Source organism: Periplaneta americana, chromosome 10, assembly GCF_040183065.1.
Source record: "Periplaneta americana isolate PAMFEO1 chromosome 10, P.americana_PAMFEO1_priV1, whole genome shotgun sequence".
Taxonomy (NCBI): Eukaryota; Metazoa; Arthropoda; class Insecta; order Blattodea; family Blattidae; genus Periplaneta; species Periplaneta americana.
Window position 1 is genome coordinate 66,055,044 of NC_091126.1, and position 15,177 is coordinate 66,070,220.

At 35.2% G+C, this 15,177-nt stretch overlaps 2 protein-coding genes across 2 annotated transcripts in view; one reads left to right on the plus strand and one right to left on the minus strand.

Moving 5' to 3' along the window:
* Positions 1–12,964, minus strand: part of LOC138707763 (translation initiation factor eIF2 assembly protein-like) — a 29,732-nt gene extending 16,768 nt beyond the window's left edge. The window contains exons 1-3 of the mRNA XM_069837631.1: positions 12,825–12,964; positions 10,952–11,188; positions 5,610–5,705 (exon numbers count right to left, since the gene is read on the minus strand). Of these exons, the coding sequence (XP_069693732.1) occupies positions 5,610–5,705; positions 10,952–11,188; positions 12,825–12,827 (336 nt within the window). The 5' untranslated portion in view covers positions 12,828–12,964. The remainder of the gene's footprint in view (positions 1–5,609; positions 5,706–10,951; positions 11,189–12,824) is intronic.
* Positions 12,965–13,389: 425 nt separating this feature from the next.
* okr (DNA repair and recombination protein RAD54-like okr) overlaps positions 13,390–15,177 on the plus strand; it is a 57,207-nt gene continuing 55,419 nt past the window's right edge. Inside the window, exon 1 of the mRNA XM_069837630.1 lies at positions 13,390–13,564. Coding sequence (XP_069693731.1) covers positions 13,562–13,564 — 3 coding nt within the window. The 5' untranslated portion in view covers positions 13,390–13,561. The remainder of the gene's footprint in view (positions 13,565–15,177) is intronic.

A 15,177-nucleotide genomic window follows, 5' to 3' on the forward strand; every position in this document is an offset into this window, starting at 1 on the left:
TAAAATAAATATGTCACCATTTTTACATACCTAATCAGTGGAATGAGTATCCCTTGAGAAGGGTATGCATATTATAGATTGAATATCACTGCTCTTAACCACAACACATGGTGTAATATTTTACAAGTGCTCTTACACATAGAACCTTGGGTTTTGTCTAAGATTTATAGTCCTCCATTGTAAAGGTAAGAAGTATTAATTCAAACCAATCTTTTATATGCTATTTCATTAATTCCATTATTAAAAATACCCTAAACTCAATTTGTTTTAAAGAAAATCCAGGCAATAGCACATATCTTGCAATGATAATAATTTCAGTAATAAGTCCAGTTTGGATTATGTGGCACAAGAAAAAAAAATGTGAATTTCTATATACTGTATATGAAAATCCACAATTGGTTTAGGCAACATTACAAAAGAGATTGGAACTGATCATGAGAGAAAAGTGTGGACGTCATCCTACACATGCAAGTGCTTCATCATCAATTTTCCATGTACAACCAGTAACACTGAAAAAATTATCTAAACATAAATAAGAATCAGAAAGCTAAACAAAGCATATTTTGCAATATTAGGAGCCATTGTTTCAAGGCTATATTTTATACTTTTCATCCTTAGTATCATACACAAAATGCTGCCCTTCTATTCTGAATTAATCCAAGATCATGAATATTCAGGTGGCTCGAATTATACATGAAAATTCCAGTAACAAAGAAAACCTTGTATCTGGTACAACAATGGTGTCAAGAACTTTTCGAGTAATACCAGCTAATAGGGATTATATAGAATGAACACTCAGCGAATTTTCCTGTTTTGTTTCTCTGTGCACTGGCATTTATTAAACTTTCAAGCACTAGAGGTTAATGTAATCGAGCTCAGGCTAAGATAATAATTGAATATAAGAGTTGAGACACAGGATCCAAATATCATCTACCTTATTGCATAATCCAATAATGCTTTGCTTCAAATAAATTCAAGTTAACAGCTTCTCCTTATGTCTTAGTGATAAACTAGTTGTAATAATAATTTTTTATGTTTTATATATAATAAATTATATTATAAAATAATATAATACATTATAAAATTATATATCAAATTCGCTTAATATTTGTATACAATATATAGGCATATGGTTTTACTTCTCATAGGAGTTTTGTTTGTCCATTTCCAGCGCTACCAAATCATAACATATTTTAATTGTTGATGGGGTCTACATCTCAACTTTCATTATAAAGGCTCTTTATAGTCTAGACATTACAGATAATGGAGGATTTATTATTTCATCGGTCCAATCTACTTTATTTGAGTACATAATGTACCTGTTATATTCCTCTGTGTCAACTGCTAACTGGTGTGATGTCAGCGCCAACTTTAGGCAAAAAACAGAATCTCAAGCTGGTTTGAAGGTAATTGAAATCAGTCCTGTTACGTCAAAGGTACCAATGCGAAGTGTTCATACTTGTAATTTCCTATACGCTGGTAATACTAGCAGGATGAGTTATTACTAAGAAACGCAATATGCATTCCTATCAGAAGCAATGCAAGAAACTTTGTCTTTCCCCAAAAAATCCACAACCAACCATTCTTTATATCTGTAATGATAATAAAAACCATTAAAATCTCCATCACTCTCATAACGACAAAATCCAATGTTAAAAATATCTACTTTACAGAAACTTGTAATGTTTGCCTTGCCACTTTATGTAAATTGTTCACACTCACCAGTGCATGCTGAAAACGATATAACAATTTCATAGCCCCACCCACAACTTGCATGTGCTGACTGATGTGTGATGTGTAATATAACCGGACAGTCAAAATTATGAATGTACCCTATAAAATTCTTCACTTCACTTGTGTAACACAATAAATGTGATAGTGAATATTTCCAATACATCTGTCAACTTCTCTGAATGTCCATAGAATCACTAGATAATTTAGAGCAAAGAAGCTGAAATAACTTTTTGGAGAGCTTGAAATATCAAATTATAATGACATTTGAAATAACACATTTGATTTCCTTGGGGGGGGGGGGGATATGTTGTTTTCTAATGCCAGGCGTTTGACAATAAAGTCATTTGACCTCTTGCACTCCAATATTTTTCAAAGATATTATCATGGTCAGCCAATGAAGCACAGATTTTGAGGTGTTCCGAATCCATTTCTTGGTTTGAGTTGCACAATGGGCAGTTAGGGGACTGATATATTCAAATTCTATGCAGGTGTTTGGCCAAACAATCACGGCCTGTTGCCAACCTAAATGCAGCTACAGACGATTTTCGTGGTAAATCGGGAATTCACTGTGGATTATGATGCAGAGAGTTCCATTTTTTCCCTTGAGATTGTGTTATCAAATTTTGTTTGTTTAAGTCTAAGTATGTAGATTTAATAAATCTTTTCACAGAGTAATACGTAGATTTAGTAACAGGTCTGTAAGTAGCAGTGCTGCCCTTCTTTGCTAATGCATCCGCATTCTCGTTTCCCAGGATTCCACAATGGGATGGTATCCATTGGAATACAATTCTTTTATTGAGTGATATTAATTGAGAGAGTATTTTAGTTATTTCTGCTGTTTGAGATGAAGGTGTGGAAAAGAAAAAAAGAAAAGAAAAATATACAACACAGTCACGAAAAAGAACAATGTACAAAGAAAAGGGTTGCGGGAGGGGGGGGGGGATATCACCATGAGTTGAAGCGTTTTAATGGATTATGAACAAATAATAATGTTGTTCACTCTCAAGTCATCAAGTTAAAATATAACCCTTATGAATACATTGTATTCCCCTGCTATATACAGAATAAATATTGTCTCACAAGTAATTATAACAAAGAAAATTTGTTGAAGATTTTGATGTTTTGTTCTCAGTTTTCACTTCCACAAACTAATAATAAATCTTTCAGAATCACTTTATGCATCATATACAGTAGAACCCTGATTAACTATCACCCTATTAACCAATCCGATTGTTTTTCTATCGCTCTTGTTTATTTTTTGCTGCTGAAGAAAAATATGAAGTATAGTACTGTACTGCTGCACGAATTTTTTCTACAGAGGATTATTATAAGCCTTGACCAATACAAAATATGTAGAAGGAATGCTGCCCCATCCAGCAATAGAGAGAGTTACTTGTAAGAGGGGTGTTTTTCCCAACTTGTAAAATATTTACTACCGGCTTTCAAAGGAATGGCCCCAGGAACTTCTACACAATTGCAAATCCGGGCACAATTCAGTATTGTCCTACTGTTTGAGAGGTCGTACTTCTATGCAAAACATCTTCCACAGGTGTTAAAAGAGGAATTGTGCTAAATATCAAAGAACAAAGTGCAAATAACTAGGCAGTTTGGGAAATGAGTAACTGGCTCCTGTCACATCAGAATACGAGATTGGGGTTACAACTATGTGCAATTTAATAAACAAAACACGGGACCTGTACTAACCTATACATCTGCAGAGAGCCAATACAAGGAGTGTCTTTAAACTCGTCGATCACAATCAGACTTAAAGTAGTGATCTTCTGACCCATTATCTCGCATGTTAAACTCAAGACTATAGAGGAAATTAGTAAGCTGTATTATGCATTTAATTTTTCAAAATCTTCTATGGTACGAATTATCAAATTTTTTCGATTAACCACTCAGTCCACCTCCATTATCATGGATAATAGGATAATAGAGGTTCTATTGTACAAGCATACATAACCAATAGTGAAACACAGTATTACTCTCAGTGTGTGTTTTTATGAGACATCTCGAAACAATATTAACTAAAAACTTTCTGTAACAAATAGAGATGTGTTTCTGTGTATTCAGAGGACAAGAATTTAAGAAACACAGTACTCTATCTCAGGAAACAATGTGTGTCAGTGTAACAAGCTGAAGGACAGTTTCATCTATACTAATAATAAATCTGTAGCCAAAATTTTTCTGGTAATTTTCGATTTTCCAAAAATAATTGGTGTTAACATGTATAATTAACCATCCTGAAACTGAAAATAGCTTTTTTGAAATTTTTGTTTGTATGTCTGTCTGTCTGGATGTTTGTTACCTTTTCACGCGATAATGGATGAACGGATTGCGATGAAAATTGGAATTAAGTTCGTTGTAACTTAGAGTTTAGGCCACATGGCATTCAAAATACGTTATTTAAAAGGGGGGTTATAAGGGGGCCTGAATTAAATAAATCGAAATATCTCGCTTATTATTAATTTTTGTGAAAAATGTTACATAACAAAAGTTTCTTTAAAAATAATTTCCGATAAGTTTTATTCTTTGAAAAAGTTTGATAGGACTGATATTTAATGAGATAAGTGAGTTTTAAAATTAAAATAACTGCCATCCAAGGCGGTGTAATGAAATAAAAAAGAAATAACTTAGTCTATAAGGGGCCTTGGACAACAACAATCAAAAGCTATGAATGTTTCTGTGTTTGTATGAAGTAATATCGGAAGCTAAATTAACCGATTTGTATAATTAATTATTATTTCACCATTGGAAAGTGTAGTTTCTCTAGATGGGCATAATGCTATAATGTTATTACAGTAACTTCTGAGTGAATCGAGGACTGGTAAGATTAAAATAGCTTATTATGCACAGAAAACTTGATAGGCTATTCTGTACATTTTTATTCTATGCAAAATTTTGATAGGACTGATATTTAAGGATATACAAGACTTTTAAAATAACAATACAATACATTTCACCGCCGCCTCAGATTATAGTGTTGTTATTCCTGCAGCAACTCCTATGTGCAAAATATAAAATTTTTGAGTAGAAAGAAAAAACACATTTACTCATTCCATGGCAATGGTACATAGGAGATAGTGAATCCTTTCATTTTCGAAAGAAAGAAATATAATTACATATCACGTATCACTATTTAAGTTATTTGAATGGTTCAGAACCATAGTGGGCCAAGTGCCATTTACTGAAGACGTAGAAAACAAGGGTTAAAATTAAGTTATTAGTCCATAATTCAATGGAAACATATAGCAAGTAATATAAAGTATACACATTAAAACTAAAAGATATGTCAATCTTCAATAAACTATTGTTGCATGTAACAACAATAAAAGAAACATGTTAAAGGAATGGCCATTGCACCAAATGAGTGGTCTCTGGATCAAAATGATCGTATTTTAATTTTTTAAATAGAATTTAAATTAAGTAACATATTAAACGATTTATTCTTCTATCAAACACGAATGTTCCATGGATCAAATGTCCTATTTTAATTATGTAATTACTTTATATTTATTTCTAACGGGTGCAGCAGAGCGCACAGGTACGGCTAGTAAAAAATATGACAGAAGCCCAGAAACTAACCACTGATTCAGGATTTGTGTTAATAATATCAGTCTAACACAGTCAACTGTTGAATTGCTATCATATTCAATGGAAATGTTACTAAAATTAGCCAGATTGTATCGTAGCTCTGTATCCTACGATAATATCAACAAGACAGGGTGGAAAATTATGAAAGTTTGAGGATGAAGGTCGAGAAGGTCAACATTTATCTTAAGCTGAAGGCCCATATGATGATTGTTGTAAGTTACTGTTGCTATTTTCATAATTGTATTTCTACTGAAACACAATGAAGATGTTAAACGTACCTGTGGTGCACGCCAATTCAGTTTGATGAAAACTGCTCCTCCAAGTTTGTTGATGCCATCTTTGAGAGCTTTACTAAAGGAAGGGAAACTTGGTGGCTGAAACAGGAAATCAGTATGAATGAATGTATATATTACCGTTAAAACCAGAAATCAATTAAAATCAGTTTCAACTAGTAAAAACTAGTTTTAAAAACATATATACATAGAAAGCGAGTCTTTGTAAGATCTACAATCAATGACAGGTTAGGTTTGGTTTGTTTAGGCTTTTATCAAACAAAAACCTAAACTTACCAAACCTAACCTGTCATTGATTCTAGAACTTACGAAAATTCGCTTTGTATCTACCTATATTTGCTTAACTAGATTTTACTAGTTGAAACTGATTTTGGTAGATTTCGGGTTTTAACAGTAACAAATATATAATCCAGCTCTGAAATGGTGGTATCCACTCAGAAACCTATTTTTGTCTTCCTTAGGAATGATCCTACTTTTTGGGGTAGAACGGGGGTGTACGAGATAGTATGAATTTGGTTGTGTTGTGCAGTTGCCTCTCGAGCTGTGTTAATATCAGACTGCAATACAACAGTTAATTAGCTTTCTAGTATTATATCATATTATATTATTTTATAATTCTCAATTATTGTCTTTTAATTATTTCGTTTCATTAATTCTACATGCGTCAAACAAGATAAATCTTACAATCTGAAATCATATGTCAGGTTTAGGGAACTATTTTTTCTATCACAACTAGTACAAAACTTTCACCCCATTCCATTTTCTTCTAACCGTATTCTGCTAGAAAAAGAGAACTACCCCCACCCCAACCGTCCCTTCCTGCTGGTTTACTTGTTTTGCACAAGCAAGTGCAATCAGTCTGGGGCTGTTCTACACAGAGAAAGAAAGAGAGAGAAAGCGAGTGTGGATGTGTGTGTATAAGAAATCTTCAAATGAAATGTGGACTGGTATTGTAACACTGTAAATTTTTTTTAGTAGTCTGAGATCGTGCAATGCCATTGCAGACATCGAAGTAGTGCACATCAGGTTTAAACCATTACAATGCAATTTAGCTCAAAAGCAAAAGAAGCAGGAATGAAACGTAAACATAGTTTGGTATTGTAAGTTTTCAAGTTCTAACACACATTCCCTCAAATCACAGATGTTCAATGTGTGCACTGTGCATAGCCTGGGATGTCATATCTGTACTCCAGTTCAGTCCAAGCATTGTCAACCAAAATGGGTGTAACCACAGCAGCTTTTATCCCCTCAGTGAGCTCCCATAAAGTAGCTGGCATTGGTGGGACATAAACAACATCCTTTATGTGACTCCAGAAGAAGAATTAGAGTGGTGTCGGGTCAGGGCAATGAGGTGTCCAGGCCAAAGATCCATCTGAAAATGCATTTACATGAAAGCACTCAATCTAAAAAGTTCCGAACTTTATGGTGAAAGCATGCAGGTGCCTCACCAAACTCTCTGTTACTGCCAACTGTGCTTCATGATGCCAAAGAAGAGTCTTAGCTTTCTGTACATCAGTCGCCATTTTTTGTTTTCTGCGATATTAGTGTTGCAAATGAACAAACAACTAACAATGTGATATAAAAACTTTCTAATATCTAATTAATCAAAGCTGATTTTGTTTTCACTTATATTTCGTTTACTTTTTCAGCAAAATCATATAGCAATTGTATACACCTGATGTGTATGCCCTGTTCTGTGACTAGTTCAGTGTCCTTGACGTGTGAGGTGGAAGAGAAGTAGGGGAGTAGTGGGTACAGTGAGACACAAAATATTAAGACATATGTATGCAAGTGATAATTCAAGTATTTTTAAAATCAAGTGCAATAGAAATATACATTAAAACATGAAGTATAATAATACATAAACAAAAATGTTAATAGATAAAGGACATAATATACAATACGTGTTTGTCAAAAAAATGCAAATGTCTCACTGTTCCCATTCAGGAGGGTACAGTGAGACACCACAGTATCTATTAACGGACATTGAAATGATTTACATTTATTTCAAAAGAAAACAAAAACTTGCTGTCTCTTTATCTTGACATTGTCTGTAGGTTTATTTATAATCATTTTGATGTCTGACTTCGAAACCACTGAAACATCTGGAACATTTGGAAAAGTGAATTTTCCAGGACATTTCAAACTTTTGCGAAAAAGTGAAATGAATTTTTGGTGACAACAAAGCTTATAATTATAAGAATTTAATGCAATTCTTTATTATTTTTTAATATTTTCTTAAATTTTGTGAATAATTTATTTATGAAACCATTAAAATGTAATGTATCCATTATTTTAAGCTACAGTTCCTAAATTGGTTACTAGTATGTTCATTTTTAATGTTAGTTACTGGTAAATGTAATATAATTATAGTTTGGTTTTGCAAATCATTGGTATATGGGGACAGTGAGACGTCTCAGTGTACCCTTCAATGGCATGTCTCACTGTTCCCTTTATGCAAAGTTCATTTAAAAATGATGCCTTCACTTCAAAATTAGAACAAGAAAGACGAAACTTTGCCAAACATAATCTCAAATACCATAGTATTAGGTAACAAAAGATTCATATTTATATCTCATTTGTATATCCAATATAACCTTCATTAAACATAAGCCAAAATTTTACTTCTAGAGTGAAAAATTACGAATTATTTTTTCATCATTCGCCTTTATAACTAGAATCAAATCGAGTATGTAAATACTGTTACTTTACTCACGCAACATACAACTCCACTGTTACCAACATCTCAATATCAAAATTTACTATCTAATAAAAATTGTCTCACTATTCTCCCTGTCTTACTGTACCCACTTTTCCCCTATATACAGTCAAATCACATGGACCATGAATATGCCCATGCAAGTACAAAAAGCGGCGATTCAGTTTTTATGAAGGAAGGTAATGTTCCAGTGGACATCTGTTGGTATAGCAGAATGTGTATGATGAAACAAGTTTCAAGAGGAGTACAGTGTACAAAGGGTGCTAGAAACTCTGATGTGATCTCCTCAGACCTGGTCAAGGAAATGCTGTAATCACAGAACAAAACATTAAATTGGTGGACACTATGGTCTGGAAAAACCTTTGCCTGAGAGTCAGTGACAGTACCAATGATCTCAGCATTACTGGTAGTGTCAATTCCATGTACATGACAATTCACACGCATCTGAGTTATTGCAAGGTCTGTTCACAATGTGTGCCATGGCATCTGGCTAACGAACAGAAAACTATATGTATGAGTTTGGCATTGCAACATCTGACATATTTCCACATGGAGGGACATATATTTCAGTCCAAAATAGTTGCTAGTAACGAGACGTGGTGCATGTGCTTTGAATCAGCAATGAAGTGTAGATTGGCTATGACCAGTGGCGTCATAATGCTACACTATCAGCGTATTCCGAATCTCACCGGACCAGTGGACAACAATGACGCCACGCTGCAGCGAAATAGGAACAAAACTGCTGGAAGGTTCGATGGCTATCATGGCAGCTGTACAAGTTGTTGTCTGTGCTATGCTAGCAAGATTTTGCGAAATTTCCATACTGTCATCTTGTTCAAAGAAAAGCGAGTACAAACAATTTATTTCTTGAACCAGTAGTAATAACTAGTCCATTGACATGTTCGCTTATAAGCCATTAACATATTGTTTTTACATTGTGCTCATTACAAACAATACTGCAGAACCAAAGCAGAATACACCACCATGACAACAGTGCACGATGTCTTTCGTCTGCTAATTCCCGCCCTATACAAGAACTAATCAGATTCACTGATGGAGACTGCCACCACTGCTGCAAACTGATGGCACCGGTGGAGCATCAGTGACGTCATCATTGAAATTTGGAACACCGTGATGCATCGGATTGCTCAGCGCTGAGATTCGAAATACGCTCATTACTGTGAGTCACTGACTGACCTCTCATGAACTGGCCACATTCACAACACTGTAACATTTTCAATAGAAGACCCCTGATTATCACCAAAGAATCATCATCTGTTACAGTGTAATTTTCACATCTTTGGACTGATGAAGGAATGTTTGAAGGGATGTCAGTAATGTCAGTATATCTCACATAAAGAAATGTGTGATGCAATGTAACTGATTTACACAACCAGCATGCTTCATTGTCAAAGGCATCAGGAACCTGATGGACCATTGGGACTGTTGCCTTATTTCATTTATATATATATATATATATATATATATATATATATATATAGAGAGAGAGAGAGAGAGAGAGAGAGAGAGAGAGAGAGAGCGGGGAGAGGGGAGAGAGCGAGACCAATATTTTGAATAAATTTTAATCTTTTATAATATACTTATTCTCCACATACATGTCCAGATACTATTAAAATATGGGTGTCCATTGAACAAACTGAATCAATTCCTAGTTCATGTTTGAAATGCATTCAGATTATTGTAACCAAACTGAATGAACTACATCCTATAATACACTATCTACCAAAAAGTAACTGGGCACTGTTTTTGGGTCCCTTTAGAACCTCGTGGTACCACCTCTTGTAGCTGTAACAGCAGCCACCCTGTCAGGCATGCTCTCCACTAGTTTGTGTAGGATATTCACTGGAATGCGTCGCCATTCGTCTTGCAACATGACACTCAGTTGGACAATGAAAGTTGGCCCCATGTTTCGGAGGCTACTTTGCAGTAGTATGCAGACAATAATGTTCACCGGTTGGACTGCCCTGCACAGAGTCCCGATCTCAATCCCATTAAGCACCTGGCACAAGTTGGACCAGTGATTGAGGTCTCGGGAGATGCAGCCAACTTCCATTGTCCAACTGAGTACCATGTTGCAAGAGGAATGGTGACGCATTCCAGTGGATATCCTACACAAACTAGTGGAGAGCATGCCTGACAGGGTGGCTGCTGTTATAGCAACAAGAGGTGGTACCACGAGGTTCTAAAGGGGCAAAAACAATGCCTAATTACTTTTTGGTAGATAGTGTACAATATCTGAGCAAAGTCTGTCATCATTTCCTGTCTCAAAGATACTTATGTTCTGTGGGTCTCTAACATGATATATGCAAGGTATATTTTTATTTCAGAAAACAAAAGTTATTACCTACAAAACAATATATTGTTAACAAAACACAGCAGTGTGGTACTTTCAAGGCATACATGTGTGTGAGATAGGTAGACACAGACAGAGAATTTTCTTTATGTGCCAAAGAATTTAAGAAGACAATTATACCACTCCATCAGTGTTGTATGTGTCCGCTATGGTACAGTGCATTGGTAACTTATTTTTTTTCTATATGATTTCCTTGAACACTAAGAGAAATGGAGAAACCTATCTGAATTATACCTTTATTTCAGAAGAAGGTTCATCAGCATGGTCCAAATCCAGACTATCACCTTCATGTTCGCTCCATCTTTCTGAAGAGGTGTTACAAACCTCTTCAGGGAGTACAAGCGTGGAATCCTCTAACAAATAATTAACAACATTCTCATCAATAGGTATCGTAACTGACTCTATACTGTGATCTTTGAAGAGGTGATACCAGTTTTGGAAGGAACATGCTTCTGTGTCTGAGGTTATGATCTGTAACAACATAAAAAACTGAATCAGAAAATTTCATAAAAATTATTTTTTTCATTCCATTTTAACTGACAGATACTTGGATGTTTAGAATCTTTTTAGATCACACATTCCATTGCCATCCTTGTTAGCAGAGCAAGACAATTTCAAGGAAGTTATGATGACTGATTATGGAGAATTCATAAATATGGTGTGAGAAAGTTAGGCATTATTTATTTTTACTAATATCAGTAATAACACTATTTTGTTTAAATGTACAGTGTCTGTCACCAACAAAGATTAGGTCTTATCGGGTTTCTCTTTTATTCTGAAAATATGCAAGGCTTCAACCCAGCGCATTTGACAGATGAAAGGAGGGGAAGTTGGAGAGTGTTGATGGAATGATAGGGGAAAATGAGAGCACACTGACAAAAACCCTCTGCAATGTCTGCTTTGTCGACCACAAATTCTATCACAGCTGGCTGGGAATCAAATTTGGCCCATCTGGATAGAAGCCCAATACGCTTATGCTTATGCCAAAGTTCAAATCTCACATGATTTTTTAAAGAGGTTTTTTTTCCCCCAACTGTAGGATGAATTTCAAGTAAAATCATGGCGAATCCTTAGACTCATCTCACCAAAAATACTTAAAATCATGGTGAATCCTTGGACTCGTCTCGCTAAAAATACTATCTTATCACAAATTCCACTGATGCTAGATAACACAATTAATACAGCGTCATCAACCACTGCTTGCATGTAACTGTACCAATAAATTTTATTACAGTATAATGAAACATTTCCAGTGTAGTGCTGAAAATGGATTCCAAGTTTAGCTTCTTATAAGCTGGTTTGAAAAGCTGGTCCCAGAACAATTCTTCCCTTTAATATTATTAATTTCCAGTATAGTCTGTATCAACAGTTCAACTCCTGGACAATAAAGAAACAAACTTCCATTGATGGTTACTACACATTAAGTTTTTGGTACTACATAAGTACGTGGTAATTATATAGTAAGTATTGGCCTGGCTACCTTCCGCAAGGAGGTTCAGGACACACATATTACTAAATATATTTCAACATTTTCTTGTGACTGACTTATTATTATTCCTTTACACTCTAACAGCCCTGGACCTCTAATGCGGGAAGATGGCCGATGCTTATTACCCTGAAAAGAAAAGAGGAGCGTTTTCCCGTGTAGTCCAATATAACGGTGATGCCACTGCATTTACAGCTCATGATGATTTGATGTGAAAATGTCTGCAAGAATCATTGGTCGAGTATATAAGAAACGAAGGTATTTGGGTGCCAGTAGCGTGGGTTTATAGCTTTCGCAGTGATCACATCGTGTATTCTGAGTGATGTGCTAAAATTTTGAAGTTATTTTCCATTATTTAAATAGATTTTTTCCTCCCGTTTGTAGTGTATAGCTGGCTATGAGATTCACCGCAGACAGTAGTGACAATGTACGCTTCTGGGCACAATGGTGCAAAAATTAACCTTTTAATTACATAATTCACCATCCTTGGAGTATACTGAGTGTAATTGTTACTGTTGTAGCACAATACTTTTTAGTGCCGTATACTCGACAGCAATGTGAGCTTAATTGAGCACAAATATTATTTAATTTTGCATAAACTTACAAAATAAACAAGCTTACCATTTTCAAAGCGTTTATATTTCAAATTGTCCTCAATTATTCACAAAATTACATTAACATATTGACGTTGTCTTCCTCGTTATTTTCACCGCCCGGATAAATTTCAGAACAAGATTACATTCCTTCGTTTTCGCTCTATAACTTCTTACATTTCATTATTTCTCATCAACAACTTAGAATTTTTCCATTGGTTCTCATATGTTTTAAGTTCCTCATTCGCTCACAAGATGACTCTGCATGCTTCCGAAGAGTCGACTTGTATTTCGGCAGGAAGAGTCGATCTTCGACTATGTTCTCAACACTTCATTTTTTAGTTATATCCTGTTATATATTATTTTTAATAGGCTGTAAAAGAGGAACGAAACTCTCATCGGAATATTGTGTCAAAGAATAAGAACTGTATAATTCGATTTTGAACACTTTGTGCGCATTTCTGCTGATAATCGAGATGTGTGTATAATCGAATACCTCAAATGATTTCGATTTTCCTTATCGCTAATGTAAGAGAAAATAATTTCCCACTGCAGAGAAAATGCTTCCATTTTGTTGGTACTGGTCGATATTCAGCTTTTGGCGGCAGTTATTGTTTATGAACTGTGCATGTTTAAATAACAATTATGTGAAGTAACATTTTTAAAGTTAAAGGTTTGTGTGTTTCATCTTAAAAGCAAGGAGATGACATTTACGGGAATGTACCTAAATAAAGTTAATAAAGATGTCCTGAAAAAACTAATACCATGGTAAGTGTCTTATAGGTTATAAGTTGAAAATGTATTTGTACAGGATTTGTAATAGAATAATTCATTGTCATAAAATAACCTACACATGGTATTATGTTAAACATAATGTGCTAGTTAAAATTACATTCTTAAATTTTATTTCGCTACGGATATTGGAACAGTTACGACATACGAAATCAAGGTTTCATTCAGTCAACATTGATTTCGTGGTATAATATCTTAGGTTCCTTGAAAACATTGTCCAGGTTTTATTTAAAGTAAACTTCTCTGAATTACACTATTTATCGCGTTAAGATTGTGATTGTGTAGGCCTAAATAAGTACAGATTAATGTTCATGTTTTTAGAGTGTCATTAAAATTGGAATATACCTGTATGAAGTAACATTTAGGCTTTTCTGTCACTTTCTGCTTTAATGCACACTAATCAAAGGAAGTCATGGTGTTGGTATATTACTGGGACCATGTGTGAAAGATAAAGTGATATCAGTGTGTTATGTAGATGACCGGATGATAATGGTGAGACTAATAGGGAAGAAAATGGACTTAGTGCTAATGCAAGTTTATGTGCCACATAGTGAATTAGCAGACGAGGAAGTGGAAGAAAGCTATGACAAGATAGAAGAGCTACAGAGTCTCCAGGAGGAGGCTCTACAGCTCATTGGAGCTAGCGCGGCACTCCAATGCAATAGGTATGGCTCTCTTCTCGGTAACGTGCTTCCCACTTCTGCGGATAAACACGCTGTTCGATTGTAAATGTCATTAACACTAACACTGAAACAGTAACTCACTACACACAGCGAACTCCAAACTATACACAGTACACACAGCAAGACCATAGCCTAGTATATACAGTCACGAAGCTCAATACGTAGTAAATATGCATCCATAGATAGTTGCTAACCACCAGGATTGCTACTATCGCCTCATTACAGACAATGCGAAATAGTACCTGCACAGTCTATTGTTCCTAGTACCACAGTTTTGAGGGTGCTAGAAACAATAGACTGTGATGGTACTATTTTGCATTGCCTGTAATGAGGCGATATTAGTGATCCTAGTGGTGAGCAACTACCTAATGTTTGCATATTTACTACGTATTGAGCTGCGCGACTGTATATACTAGACTGCTAGTACCCTCATAAACTCAAGCTTCGTGACTGTATATATTAGACTGTGGCAAGACTGTGATTGCGCGAACTCACACTAGACACTCATTATCATGGCTCAGACTGCTGACTGCTGTCGCGCTATCTGTGTAAATCAGAGATGGGCATCTTGCCTCACTTGAGAATTTGTGCCTCACAGACCTTCACAGAGTTTATCGCTCTGAGTGACATCATCTTCACAGTCCCCGTTCCTCCCTCACGTAGCTCCTAGGCGTGGGCAGGTTCTATATCAGTTTCATAAGCAATATCAGTGGTGGCATAATGGCATTATCAAAGCAGTGTGTACGCGTTAGAAAACTATTATTTCATGAGAAATGAGAGGAAGACTTTTTTTGCTGTTTAGAAGGGGAGAACATATGATGTATGTTATGCTCGAAAATCCTATTAGACATTAATACATTTAATATACAACGACATTACTCCTTATGTCATAAAGAACATGCTGAA